General features: G+C 59.9%; 2 protein-coding genes across 2 annotated transcripts; both read right to left on the minus strand.

Moving 5' to 3' along the window:
* Positions 1-3,984: 3,984 nt before the first annotated feature.
* KCNE3 (potassium voltage-gated channel subfamily E regulatory subunit 3) lies at positions 3,985-4,296 on the minus strand. The gene has a single exon (XM_036404226.1). It carries the CDS (start codon positions 4,294-4,296, stop codon positions 4,000-4,002), a length of 297 nt encoding a protein of 98 aa, XP_036260119.1. The 3' UTR covers positions 3,985-3,999.
* A 3,063-nt stretch (positions 4,297-7,359) lies between these two features.
* Positions 7,360-9,504, minus strand: LIPT2 (lipoyl(octanoyl) transferase 2). The gene is made up of 2 exons (XM_036404221.2): positions 8,847-9,504; positions 7,360-7,961 (listed from the first exon to the last, which is right to left on the minus strand). Exons 1-2 carry the CDS (start codon positions 9,316-9,318, stop codon positions 7,729-7,731), a joined length of 705 nt encoding a protein of 234 aa, XP_036260114.1. The 5' UTR covers positions 9,319-9,504; the 3' UTR covers positions 7,360-7,728.
* Positions 9,505-14,519: the final 5,015 nt, after the last annotated feature.

Genomic DNA, 14,519 nt, shown 5'->3' on the forward strand with positions numbered 1-14,519 from the left:
CAGCCCTGCTGGCAGCCCCATGCCCTGAGCTGTGTACTCCGGTTTTTAAAGATTTTTCTAAGCTTTCTGATGTTGACATTCTCGCAGCAAACTTTCTCACACACTTTGTTTAAGTAACTCACTGTTTTGCATTCTTTTATGGAAGAGGAGAAAGTTGATGGGCTGTGGGTCTGTCCAGTGTCATTGGAGAGGTGGCACTGTCACCCTCCAATCCACTGTCACTCTTGGAAATCTAGAAATGTTGGAGTCAGAGAACAAACTTCTTTTTTCCTTCACTTTGAGAACAGCGGTGTGAGCTTGTGTTCCTTCGTGTCCTATAGCGACACTGAGCTGCTATCACTTCCCCTGGTGCCTTCCTTATCAGCATCAAAGCAGCCCCAGACCAGGCTCCCGAGGTTCCTGCTGCCCCAACAATCCAGCCATTGATCCGCCAAGCCGGGCTCAGCCCAGCTTCCCGCACGTTTCCATGTCCTTTTCCAGGCCCCAGACCCCCTCTGACCCGTGATCTGCTGCCGTGTGTGCCAGCACACAAAGTCTCCAATAAATCACCCTCCCAGGAGCCTGCTGGGTTTTTCCTGTCTGCTTGGTTAAACCCCAAATGTAGCCAGCTACAATTTGCTCAGCTGGATTTGGGGATCCAGCCAGGACGTGTGACACACCGGGACCCTGAGGCAGCTGCCACGAGGTGGCACTGGCATCTTGTCACCCAGCCTGGTGGCATCCAGCCGGCCACCCCAGTCCCCCTGCCCTGCCCTGCCCTGCCCTGCTCCGGATTTCCCGAGTTTTCCCTCCTCTGGATGGACAGTGGAGCTGCCAGTGGATTGCAGATCGGGTGGGTAACCACTGCTGCAGGAGCTGCATCTTGCAGGAGGGATTTTCACCCTCAGAATCTGCCGGATTAGGGATGAGCAGCATTTCTATTTCTTTCCCCCAAATTTTTAGGGCATGCCGTCCTTCAACAGGGTTTTTCCCCTTGGGCCACAGCATCAGAAGAGGTTCCGGAGTCACCAGATGCATCCCTCTCTCTGAGAAGTGGGAGAAGCCAAAATTGCACCTCACTGGGGGGATTTTGGGGTACCACACTCACCATCCAGCCCCCATCCCCACATCCCGGCCCTGGCTGCTGCACGGCCCATCCCGCTGGAGGTGCAGGTGCTGGAGGAGGCCAAACCCCGGGCAGGTGCAGGAAAAGGACGAGCACAGGGTGTCTCTGTCCCTCCTGGCCCGGTTCCCCTGGTCCGTGTGCAGATAAAGGTTTGTTTTCCTTTCCCAGCAATGCAGGTGCCGGATGAGCAGAGAGGAGCTGCTTCCCGCTGGGGCCAGGTGCCCGGGACACCTGCACCCTCGGGAATCCGGCTGGGATCAGCCCCGGAACGGGCTCCCCATTCTCCTGCTCCGGGTTTGTGCCCGGGACACCTGCACCCTCGGGAATCCCGCTGGGATCAGCCCCGGAACGGGCTCCCCATTCCCCTGCTCCGGGTTTGTGCCCGGGACACCTGCACCCTCGGGAATCCCGCTGGGATCAGCCCCGGAACGGGCTCCCCATTCCCCTGCTCCGGGTTTGTGCCCGGGACACCTGCACCCTCGGGAATCCAGCTGGGATCAGCCCCCGAACGGGCTCCCCATTCCCCTGCTCCGGGTTTGTTCCTGGGACACCTGCACCCTCAGGAATCCCGCTGGGATCAGCCCCGGAACGGGCTCCCCATTCCCCTGCTCCGGGTTTGTGCCCAAGCCGAGGGCAGGCAGACCGGGAATGGTCACCGGGCTGCTGCCCCGCCGGTGCCAAGGTTTCCAGCCCTTCCCCAAACACTCTCACATCCACTGCTATTCCTGGGGTCAGGGCTTGGCGTCACTGTTTGGGCTCGGGATTGCAGCCGCGCTTGACCTTGGAATGCAGGCGGAAGGGCCCCCGCTAATGGGCCAGCTAATCTCGCTGCAATTAGCGGCACTCATTATGCCATTAGCAACAGGTCGGGACGTGCGGGACGCCGGCGCTGCCCCACAGCCTGCGCTGAAGGACAGGGACATTCTCCGTCCCGGCCAGCGGCCACCCCACAGCCAGCTCCGAACCAGGGCAGGCCAGAGCCAAGGAGGCCAGCGGGACCCCAGGACATCCCCTTCCCGTCCCCCCTCAGCCCATGGAAAACGCATTTGGGAGCCGCGGTACAAAAGGCCAAAGCTGCAGCTGACAGCAGGAAGGAAGCAGGAAAGAGTCCGGCATCGCCATCCGGAGCCCGGAGAGGCTCTGCGGGATGCCTGGAGCCACACACACGGCTCCGGCCGGGCTGCAGCGTGCCCGGGGCTCCGGCAGCGCTGCCCGCACGGCAGCGGGACGCACGGACAGGGACACACGGACAGAGCGTCCGCGGGGAACGCGGGGCTCCTCCAGCCCGGGGATGTGTCCCATCCCAGGCATTTGTCCCATCCCGGGGGTTTGTCCCATCCCGCTCCATCCCGGGCATGTGTCCCATCCCGCTCCATCCCGGGCATGTGTCCCATCCCGCTCCATCCCAGGGATGTGTCCCATCCCGCTCCATCCCAGGGATGTGTCCCATCCCGCTCCATCCCAGGGATGTGTCCCATCCCGCTCCATCCCGGGGATGTGTCCCATCTCACTCCATCCCGGGGATTTTTCCCATCTCACTCCATCCCGGGGGTTTGTCCCATCCCGCTCCATCCCAGGGATGTGTCCCATCCCGCTCCATCCCGGGCATGTGTCCCATCCCGCTCCATCCCAGGGATGTGTCCCATCTCATTCCATCCCGGGGATGTGTCCCATCTCATTCCATCCCGGGGATGGGTCCCATCTCACTCCATCCCGGGGATGTGTCCCATCTCACTCCATCCCAGGGATGTGTCCCATCTCACTCCATCCTGGAGGTTTGTCCCATCCCGCTCCATCCCAGGGATGTGTCCCATCCCGCTCCATCCCGGCCATGTGTCCCATCTCACTCCATCCAGGGGATTTGTCCCATCCCGCTCCATCCTGGAGATTTGTCCCCTCCCGGGGATTTGTCCCCTCCCGGGGATTTGCCCCATCCCAGAGATTTGTCCCATCCCGGGGATTTGCTCCATCCCGCTCCATCCCGGGGATTTGTCCCATCCCGGGGATTTGCTCCATCCCGCTCCATCCCGGGGATTTCTCCCATCCCGCGGATGTGGTGTCCCAAAATGCTGCCCCGGAGTGCCCTGGCAGCGCACAGGCAGAGCTTTATCCCTCTCAGCATTCCCGGGCTCTGGCACAGGGCCGTGCCCCGCGCACTGCCCCAGGCCCCGCCTTGGCTCGGGGCAGAAGCAAACACGGGAGCCCTGACCCAGCAGCTCCTTTAATTCCCGGCAGGGCAGCAGGGCCAGCCCAGCTCGGACACCGCCGGGATTCAGCACCAGGAACACCCGCTGGACACCGCCACAGCTGCGGGGAGCCCGGGGAGGGCTGATCTGGGCCGGCAAAGGGGGAAATGCTCTCCCTGAAGGCTCCTGCCGGCCCACGGTGGGACAGGGGCTGCCCTGCCAGCCCCATGGACCCGCTGGAGCCCAGCTGGGGCTGCAGGACCAGCACCTGCTGGCAGGTCACGCTCTTCCAGCTCTGGGGGGTTCCCAGCAGTTTTGGGAGGTTCCAAGCAGCTCTGTGGGGTTCCCAGCAGCTCCATGGGGTTCCCAGCAGCTCTATGGGGTTCCCAGCAGTTTTGGGGTTTCTCAGCAGATCTATGGGGTTCCCAGCAGCTTTTGGGGGGTTTCTCAGCAGCTCCACAGGGTTCCCAGCAGCTCCATGGGGTTTCTCAGCAGTTCCATGGGGTTCCCAGCAGTTTTGGGGGGTTCTCAGCAGTTCCATGGGGTTCCCAGCAGCTTTTGGGGGTTTCTCAGCAGTTCCATGGGGTTCCCAGCAGCTTTTGGGGGTTTCTCAGCAGCTCCATGGGGTTCCCAGCAGCTCGGGGGGGGTTCCAGCAGCCCCGCCGCATCCCCCGGCGAGCGGGGCGTGCCCGGCCCGGTGTCCCCGGCTCAGATCATGGAGACCCTGTTCTTGATGTAGACGTGGTAGGGGTCGCTGCGCTTGTCCACGCGGCGGGAGCGGGTGTAGCCCAGGATGAGGCTGCCCACGGTGGCGGCGAAGAGCGTCATGACGAACAGGATGTACATGTAGGCGTTGGCGTTGCGCCGCGGGTCCCCGGGCACCGGCACCGGCCCGGCCGGGGGCTGCCCCGGGCACGGCCGGGCCCCGTGCAGGGTCCGGTTCAGGGCGGTCAGCACCGCCTGCAGGCTGCGCTGCCACGGCTCCGTGCCGTTCGTGCCCTCCATGGCCCTGCGGGGATGGACGGCGGGATCGGGGGGCTGCACTCACAGCACCGGGGTCCCCGGGCACAACAGCGACCCCAAAGTGCTCCTCTGCCGCAGAGCAGGGTGCCCAAACCCTTTGTAACCCCAGCACCCAAACCCTCTGCAACCCCAGCACCAAACCCTCTGCAACCACAGCACCAAACCCTCTGCAACCACAGCACCAAACCCTTTGTAGCCCCAGCACCCAAACCCTTTGTAACCCCAGCACCCAAACCCTTTGTAACCCCAGCACCAAACCCTCTGCAACCACAGCACCCAAACCCTTTGTAACCCCAGCACCAAACCCTCTGCAACCACAGCACCCAAACCCTTTGTAACCACAGCACCAAACCCTTTGTAACCCCAGCACCAAACCCTTTGTAACCCCAGCACCAAAACCCTTTGTAACCCCAGCACCAAACCCTTTGTAACCACAGCACCAAACCCTTTGTAACCCCAGCACCAAACCCTTTGTAACCCCAGCACCAAACCCTTTGTAACCCCAGCACCCAAACCCTTTGTAACCCCAGCACCAAACCCTTTGTAACCCCAGCACCAAACCCTTTGTAACCCCAGCACCAAACCCTTTGTAACCCCAGCACCCAACCCTTTGTAACCCCAGCACCCAAACCCTTTGTAACCCCAGCACCTAAACCCTCTGCAACCACAGCACCAAACCCTCTGCAACCACAGCACCAAACCCTTTGTAACCCCAGCACCAAACCCTCTGCAACCACAGCACCAAACCCTTTGTAACCCCAGCACCCAAACCCTTTGTAACCACAGCACCAAACCCTCTGCAGGCCCAGCACCAAACCCTTTGTAACCCCAGCACCAAACCCTCTGCAACCACAGCACCAAACCCTTTGTAACCCCAGCACCAAACCCTTTGTAACCCCAGCACCAAACCCTTTGTAACCCCAGCACCAAACCCTTTGTAACCCCAGCACCCAAACCCTCTGCAACCACAGCACCAAACCCTTTGTAACCCCAGCACCAAACCCTTTGTAACCCCAGCACCCAAACCCTTTGTAACCCCAGCACCAAACCCTTTGTAACCCCAGCACCCAAACCCTCTGCAACCACAGCACCCAAACCCTTTGTAACCACAGCACCCAACCCTTTGTAACCCCAGCACCCAAACCCTTTGTAACCCCAGCACCCAACCCTTTGTAACCCCAGCACCCAACCCTTTGTAACCCCAGCACCCAAACCCTAAATCTCAGTCCTTCCACGGAGGAGATAAAGTTCCCGGGTCTCTGGGGCAGCTGCCTGCCTCTCTCTCCTCCCAATCCCCAGGGCTGGGACAATGTGGGGACACAGCAGTCCCGAGGGGCTGGGTTCACACTCTGCTTTCCCCAGGGATGTGTGGGCATGGTGGGCTCATGTCCTGCCCCGCTGCAGGGTGCAGAGCAGGCACAGCCCCCCACAAATCACTGCAAGCCCACCTTGAGGGGTTGCTGCCCTAAACCTCCCTGGGGATTTCCCTTCCCTTTGGGTGCCAGGCCCCCCGTGACCTGCCATCCCTCCTTTGGTGCCCTTTGGGTGTGCCACCCTTTGGGACACGGTGTGCCATCCTTTGGGACACGGTGTGCCACCCTTTGGGACACGCCAGTCCCCACTTTTGTCCTGCCAGGGGTCCAGGCTGTGCCCACCAGCTCCCCTTGCCTGCTGCACCCGCAGCTCCACCCGTGCAGGGGCAGCTGATCCCAAATGGGCAGCCCCAAACTCGGGGGACACCTCCCAGCATGAGACCCCAGCTGCGAGGAGGAGGAGGAGGAGGAGGAAGGGGCTGAGCAGCCACGAGCCCGCGGGGATGAGGTCGGACCTGGCTGCATTCCTGACTTAAGCAGGCTGAATTTGGGAGGTTCTGGGGCAAGATCTGGGTTTGTCCCGGGAGGGCACCCAGAGATGGGGCACGACTTTGAGCGGGGCTGTGAGGAGCGGGGCACAGGGCGTGGGAAGGGGCTCGCACTCACCTCGTGTGCCCTCCCTGCTGCCAGGCTGAGCCGGGACTGAGCATCGCAGCCGGCGGCGAGGGAGGGAGGGAGGGAGGGATGCGGCGGGCTGGGAGCGCCGCCAGCCTCCTCCCCTTCCCGGGCAGAGCCACCTGCCGCGGCCAGCCCCGGGACAGCTCTGTGGGGCTCTGTGGGGCTCTGTGGGGCTCTGTGGGGCGGGAGAGCAGCGCTGCCCCCGCACACCCTGCCGCTCTCGCTTCCCTGTCCCCTGTCCCCGTCCCTGTCCCTGCCCCTCCCTGTCCCACGGTCCCCGAGCCCTCACATGGCACAGAGCCTGCCCGGGCATGTTCCTCCTGCTCACCTTGCCCTCCTGGAGCTCAGCCTGCCCCGTCTCCCCCTTTTTGTGCTCCGTGGCTCCATTTCCCCCTTCCCAGCCCCACCGGGCACCCCCGGGGCGCTCACAGGGAGCTGCCAGAGCTGTGCAGCAACAGCGAGAGCCCAGAGCTTGTGGGGCAGGGAGCACACCCAGAGCAGCAGCGAGGGGCTGAGGGTGCGGGTCAGGCACTGTGGGGCAGGGAGCACACCCAGAGCAGCAGCGAGGGGCTGAGGGTGCGGGTCAGGCACTGTGGGGCAGGGAGCACACCCAGAGCAGCAGCCAGGGGCTGAGGGTGCGCGTCAGGTCCTGCTCTGAGCAGGGTGGGGGTACCTCAGCCTCAGGCTGAATTCTCAGCCCTGCATAAACCCGTGCACTCCCTCAGCTCAGGATGCTGCAGCCAGGACAGCGATCTGCAGCCCCACAGACCCCGTGGGAGCAGGTCTGCACTGCCCATCTGGAATGTGGTGTGGTGCCACAGGATCCTCGACAGCCGTGGCTGCTCTCCTGGCGAGCCTTTTCCCTCCTCCTCCTCCTCCCCCTTTCCCACTGCCTCCATGGTGGCCTTTCCACCAGGGTTCTCAGCCACCTCCCACCCTCCCTGGCGCCAGGATCTCTGCCATGTGAGGGTTTTCCGTGGGCTCAGGGTGAGGAAAATGTTGGCATTGATAAAGCCTTGGGGTAAGTAAGTGAGAAAAGGATCGGCAGCCAAAGTTCCCAGCAACTCTCTTTATATATAAAATCTGCCTTTTTACCCGGCAAGGTAAAGGATGACCCACGTGAATTCATGTGAATTCGTGAGCATTCACACAAATCTTTAATTTCTGTGGGGCAAAAAGCAGAAGAAACCCCACAGAAGCACCTGTTTGGGTACTTCCCCAGCAAGGGACTGTGGTACCCACGGAGGTCTCACCGAGGGATGGAGACTCACAGGGCTGGAGAGAACAGCCCCAGGGCAGGTTTGGATGGTCAGGCAGCAGCCTGGAACCCTGTGCCACGGTCCACTCACAGTCCACAGGCAAAGGCACAAGAACTGGGGGCTGCCCTGGCGCCAGCACACCCGGCCAAGGCAGCACAAGGATCCTAGTCCGCGGGCTCCTCTGAGGAGACCAAAGTGCACTCAAACACCTCCTGGAAGGAGTCGAGGAAGGGCTGGAGGACGTGGCTGACGGCGATGTGCTGTCCCAGCTCCCGGCTGAGCGAGGTGACGCCCTTGCCCTCCAGCCCGCAGGGCACGATGTGCTCGAACCACGAGAGGTCGGTGCAGCAGTTGAGCGCCAGCCCGTGCGAGGTGATGTGGCTCCCGCAGTGCACACCTGCGGGGCGCAGAGCACATCCCCCGTCAGTCAGCCCCGTCACACCGAGTGACCGCGCTGCCCAGGTCACTGAAAACATCCTCCCCCGCCACGCTGTGCTCCTTTCTGCCAGGGGAAACCCAAAAATTGAGTTTCCTGCCAGGCTCCCCAAAACTGGGTCAGATGGGGAGCAGCATGTCCAGAGCCTCCTGCATCCCCCAGCACCGCCCACCACTGGAGCTTCCAATGGGCCCGGCCATGGGGAGAGCTGCAGGACCCCAAATCCAGGCTGCAGGGTCCTGGGAAGAGGTGCAGGATGTGGAGGGGTGCCAGGGAAGGGGCAAGGCTGGGGACTGGGCTGCAGGCAGCCCTGGGAGCAAGGGGTGCCGAGTGCTGGGGGGGGGGGCTGCAGGGGCTCCAAATTGTGCTGCCCCCTCCTCCTGGGTGCCAGTCCCACTCCCACTCCTGCAGCTCCCGGTTCCCGCAGGGCCCTGCCCCAGTGCCCAGGGAATCGCAGGATGGGTTGGGCTGGGCTGGGAGGAGTTCCACGGGCAGCGACACCTCCCACCATATCCCAGCTTGGTCCAGCCTGGCCTTGGGCACTGCCAGGGATCCAGGGGCAGCCACGGCTGCTCTGGGCACCCTGTGCCAGGGCCTGCCCACCCTGCCAGGGCACAATTCCCAATTCCCAATATCCCATCTATCCCTGCCCTCTGGGAAGCCATTCCCTGTGTGCTGTCCCTGCAGGCCTTGTCCCCAGTCCCTCTGCAGCTCTCCTGGAGCCCCTTCAGGCCCCGCAAGGGCTCTGAGCTCTCCCTGGATCCTTCCTCTCCGCACGTGGAGCACCCCCGGAGCCCAGCCCGGCTCCATCGTCCCCGCCGCGCTCCCGGGGCCGTCCCCGCTCACCGATGGCGCAGAGTTTGCTGTCGCCCATCCAGACCCCGGTGTAGGGCGGCGGCAGCGCCCGGGCCGTGCCCAGCCCCAGGCGGCGGCACAGCCGCAGCACCAGCGCCTCCAGCCCGGCCACGTAGGCGCGCAGGGGCAGGCGGCGGCGGCGCAGGTCGAGCACGGGGAAGGCGAGCAGCTGTCCCGGCCCGTGGAAGGTGATGTGCCCGCCGCGCCGCGCCGCCACCAGCGCCGCGCCCCGCGCCCGCAGCGCCGCCGCCGCCGCCGCGCCCGGCGCGCCCCGCAGCCCCCAGGTGTACACGGGCGCCGCCGGCTCGCTCAGCACCACGCTCTCCGCCGCCGCCGCCGGGAGCCGCTCCCCCGGGCCGCCGCGGGCCGCCCGCGCCGCCGCCACGCAGCGCTCCTGCACCCGCAGCGCCTCCGCGTACGGCACCGCGCCCAGCCGCAGCACCCGCACCGCCCGCGGGGACATGGCCCGGGGGGACACCCTGGGGACAGCCTGGGGACAGCCGGGGATACCGCCGGGACAGCCGGGACACGGCCGGGACAGCGCCGGGACAGCGCCGAACCGGGCAGGGGACGGGGATGGGGACGGGGACGGGGATGGGGACAGGGGCACCGGACACGGGGACACGGAAAAGCAGCGGGCACGGGGACGGAAGGGAGGCGGGGACGGAAAGGAGGCGGGGATGGAACGGGAGGCGGGGATGGAACGGGCGGCCAGGATAGGGACAGCGGGGTCATGTGCACGCAGTCATGGGGACGGGCTCCGGTGGGGATGGCGGCGGAGGGCGGCCGCGGGGAACGGCAGGGGACGGGCACAGGGAGGGGAGAGCAGCGCAGAGGGGACAGGAGTGGATGGGAGGGCGCGGGGAGAGGATGGAGAACAGGGATGCAGGGGCAGAGGACGGGGGATAGGGCACAGACATGGTGAATGGGGCGTGGAGGGCAGGGCAGAGGGGACAGCAGCACACGGGATGCGGGTTTGGGGTTGGAGAGGGGGCAGCAGGGCCTGGGGACACGGGGCATGGCCCAAAGGCGGGTACTGGGAATGGGGAGATTGGGGATGGCAGCTGGTGCCCAGGGACAGGGCTGAGAGACAGGGACGGGGGATAAGGAAGGCACAGGGCTGCGGGTGGCTGATAATGGCCAGGGCTGCAGGAGAGGCACAGCGGGGAGAGCCAGGGCCCCTGTCGGCACAGGGTGTGGGACACGGGGCACTGGGGTGGGGGACAGGGTGAGGAGGGGACAGGCAGGGGTGAGGGCAGGGAGTGTGCACATGATATCCCACAGCAGCTGGGCAATCTCAGGCCGGCTCAAAGCAGGCGAAAATCAGGATTCTGGGGTACAATTAGGACAGTTGTGGATGCTCCAGCCCTGGAAGTGTTCCAGGGCAGGTTGGATAAAGCCTTGAGCAACCTGGTGTACTGGAATGTGTCCCTGCCCACGTCAGGGGGTGTAACAGGAGGAGCTTTAAGTTCCCTTCCAGCCCTTCCCTTTGTATGATTCTGTGCTGGCACCTCAAGGTTGTGCAGTGTAAATAAAGTCCTTGTGTTGCCGAGGTGCTCGCGAGGGCTGCAGCTCTGGGACTGTGAAAGAGGAAATGTTCCCACCTCAGCTTCTTATTCCAAATGTAGGAAATGGACAAATCTGGTCGAACCGCTAATGAGTGAACCATTAAAACCTGAGCAAACTTTCCCAGGCTGCAGCCCTTCCAGCTTATCCAGCGTGTGAAAGTTATGTCCTGATTTTATAGAGCAGTCGCTGTGTTACTGTTTTATCAGAACACACCTCCCTGGTCATTTGCCCTTTGTCATCGCAGGTAATTTAGACATTGGCTGACAAGGTCAATTTCTGTGTTATTGCAAGGGAGGAAAGCCACTTCCCTTTGTTAGGCTGTTTTCTCAATGAAGAGGAGAAAAAATGGGGGGAAAAACCACCAGGAATTGGTGGAACCACCCTGAGGATCCCACCTGGGGTGGGGACATCGCCTCAGCCAGCTCCAGGAGAGCTGCTCCAGCTCTCTGCCTTGGCAGGGCAGACACAGCAGCGTGTGTGCAGCCAGTTATTTCCTTGCTTTTATGGCTGAGCCCCCCGTTGTTGGCAGGGGATCAAAGCCCAGCGCCCTTCCTGCCTGCGTAAGACAGGGGAGCCGTGTGTCACAGCCCTGGGACACTCGTCAGCAGCACTGGCACTGCCCATTCCCTGTGCACATCCTGCACTGTCCAATTTACTGTGCACATCCTGCACTGCCCATTCACTGTGCACATCCTGGACTGCCCCATTTACTGTGCAAATCCTGGACTGCCCCATTCCCTGTGCACATCCTGGACTGCCCCATTCCCTGTGCACATCCTGGACTGCCCAATTTACTGTGCACATCCTGGACTGCCCCATTCCCTGTGCACATCCTGGACTGCCCAATTTACTGTGCACATCCTGGACTGCCCCATTCCCTGTGCACATCCTGGACTGCCCCATTTACTGTGCAAATCCTGGGCTGCCCAATTTACTGTGCACATCCTGGACTGCCCCATTCCCTGTGCACATCCTGGACTGCCCAATTTACTGTGCACATCCTGGACTGCCCAATTGACTGTGCAAATCCTGGGCTGCCCAATTTACTGTGCACATTCTGCACTGCCCACTCACTGGGCACATCCTGCACTGCCCATTCACTGTGCACATCCTGCACTGCCCATTCCCTGTGCACATCCTGGACTGTCCAATTTACTGTGCACATCCTGCACTGCCCCATTCCCTGTGCACATCCTGGACTGTCCAATTTACTGTGCACATCCTGCACTGCCCCATTCCCTGTGCACATTCTGCACTGCCCATTCCCTGTGCACATCCTGGACTCTCCAATTTACTGTGCACATCCTGGGCTGCCCCATTCCCTGTGCACATCCTGGACTGTCCAATTTACTGTGCACATCCTGGACTGTCCCATTCCCTGTGCACATCCTGGACTGCCCCATTTACTGCCCTCATCCTGCACTGTCCCATTCCCTGTGCACATCCTGGGCTGCCCCATTCCCTGTGCACATCCTGGACTCTCCAATTTACTGTGCACATCCTGGGCTGCCCCATTCCCTGTGCACATCCTGGACTGCCGATTTTCTGTGCACTGTTCCATTCCCTGTGCACATCCTGGACTGCCCAATTTACTATGCAAATCCTGGACTGTCCCATTCCCTGTGCACATCCTGGACTGCCCCATTCACTGGGCACATCCTGCACTGCCCATTCCCTGTGAACATCCTGGACTGTCCCATTTACTGTGCACATCCTGGACTGCCCAATTTACTGTGCACATTCTGCACTGCCCCATTCCCTGTGCACATCCTGCACTGCCCCATTCCCTGTGAACATCCTGGACTGTCCCATTTACTGTGCACATCCTGGACTGCCCCATTCACTGGGCACATCCTGCACTGCCCATTCCCTGTGAACATCCTGGACTGTCCCATTTACTGTGCACATCCTGGACTGCCCAATTTACTGTGCACATTCTGCACTGCCCCATTCCCTGTGCACATCCTGGGCTGCCCAATTTACTGCCCTCATCCTGCACTGCCCTGTTTACTGCCCTCACCCTGGGCTGCCCCATTTTCTGTGCACATTTACTGCCCGAATCCTGCCTTTCAGCCGGGCGGAAATTGTCACTTTAGGACACAAAACAGAAAGACACAGACACTGGATTTTCTAAGGCAAAAGAGAGGGGAGTTTAATTCTGCCTGGATGTGACAGTGCTACCTCTCCAATGACACTGGACAAACCAAGAGTCTATCAAATCTCTTTTCCTCTGTAAAAGAATGCAAAACAGTAAGTTATTTACATAAAGCATGTGAGAAAGTTCGTTATGAGAGTGTAAACACCAGAAGGCTTAGAAAGACTTGTAAAAACAAGGTGACAGGAAATGGCATGCAAGGGGGCACGGGTGGCTCACCTTTTGTCCTTCTCTCAGGGCTGGGGTGCTTCCAAAGCACCCCAGTGGTGTTCATGATGCTGCACCTTCTCCTCTGGGTGCCTTGAACACCAGCAGAGCCTCTGCAGTCCCCAGCAACTCCTTGGAGAGGTTTTTTCTGGCAGGAGAGCCCTTTAGGGCTGATGCAGGTCAGGGCTCAGCGGCAGGAAGACGAGGGGAGGACAGGGCTGTGAAATGGCTCCCTTCTCCCAAAGGGCAGGGATCACCCCCTCTGTGCCCCTCAGCAGGGTTTGATCCTGGCTGCTCATCCCTCTGATATCCAGCTGGGTCTCCAAGCCTGGCGCAGCAGGAGGGGCTGGGAATCCTTCCTTAAGCTGTGGCTTTAATTTTGGCTTTATTTATGGCACCAGGGTGCCATGAGATACCTTGGAAACGTCACCCAACCTCCCTACTCAGCATCTCCCAGGCACTAAAGGCACCAGCCACCTTGCTAGGGAGGACAAACATTTTATTCCAAACATTTTATTTCAGCAAAGGACAAACATTTTATTCCAGAATGCACCTTTCCCCAGGAGCCCTGCGGGAAATGGCTGAGATGCCCAGTTTTTAGGGCAGGATCTGGGGGGCTGTGTCCCCCAGGCAGGGCTGCTCTGCCCCCTCATTGATCCCAGCAGCATTCCCAAGGCCGTGCCAGAGGGGAAGGAAGCCAGGGAAGCACACGTGTCGGGCTGTGCCCCGGGCTGTGCCCCACGGGGGCAGTAAGGAAGCACTTCAGGAAGCTCCTGCTGGCCTGGCAGAGGGATCTCAGCTGGGGCTTCTGTGCTGATTGCACCTCCCTGGGCAGGGCTGGTTTTTGGCCCGTCCTGGAGCAAACACCACAGCTCCACGCTCCTCCAAGCTCCTGTTTTCCCCTGGGAAGCTCAGCCAGAGCAGCGATGGCAGCTCCTCAGGAGCTCCAGAGAGATGCCCAGGGGTGACCCCACCTGCAGGGCTGCCTCAGGCCAGGCTGGACAGGGCTTGGAGCAGCCCGGGACAGGGGGAGGTGTCCCTGCCATGGCAGGGGAGTGGAACAGGATGGGCTTTAGGGCCCTTTCCAACCCAAACCCTTCTGTGATTTTAATAACTTCTCCCTATGTCCAGTCCGAACCTCTCTTGTTTCAGTTTGTGCCCACATAGCTCATATTCTTTATTTATACATATAAGTTTACATATACATTTATACCTATAAATTCTATTTATACACATACATATAAATATATTTTTATATATTTATTATATAAATAAAAATATAAATAATACATAATATAAATATATATATAAATTTATGTATAAATTTCCATGTAGCTCATGTTTTTTATTTATACATATACATTTACACATAAATTTATACATATAAATTATATTTATACATATACATATAAATTTTGCATATAAATATATTTATACATATACATTTACACATTGCTCATATTTTTTGTTTATATATAAATATAAGTTTACATATACATTTATACATATAAATTATATTTATACACATACATATAAATATATTTATATGTATAAATTTCCACGTAGCTCATATTTTTTATTTATACATATACATTTACACATAAATTTATACATGTACATATAAATTTTGCACATAAATATATTTATATGTATAAATTTCCACGTAGCTCATATTTTTATTTATGCACAAAGCATAAAGCAGGCGTGAGTGAGACCAGATGCAGATCCCACAG

This window comes from Molothrus ater, chromosome 2 (assembly GCF_012460135.2).
Source record: "Molothrus ater isolate BHLD 08-10-18 breed brown headed cowbird chromosome 2, BPBGC_Mater_1.1, whole genome shotgun sequence".
Lineage (NCBI taxonomy): Eukaryota > Metazoa > Chordata > Aves > Passeriformes > Icteridae > Molothrus > Molothrus ater.

What these genes read in the sequence shown, in the direction of transcription:
- KCNE3 (XM_036404226.1), bottom strand. Translation starts at nt 4,296, where the DNA reads ATGGAGGGCACGAACGGCACGGAGCCGTGGCAGCGCAGCCTGCAGGCG.
- LIPT2 (XM_036404221.2), bottom strand. Translation starts at nt 9,318, where the DNA reads ATGTCCCCGCGGGCGGTGCGGGTGCTGCGGCTGGGCGCGGTGCCGTAC. An exon ending in CAGCAAACTCTGCGCCATCG is followed by an intron (nt 7,962 to 8,846) that starts GTGAGCGGGGAC and finishes TGCGCCCCGCAG; the next exon opens with GTGTGCACTGCGGGAGCCAC.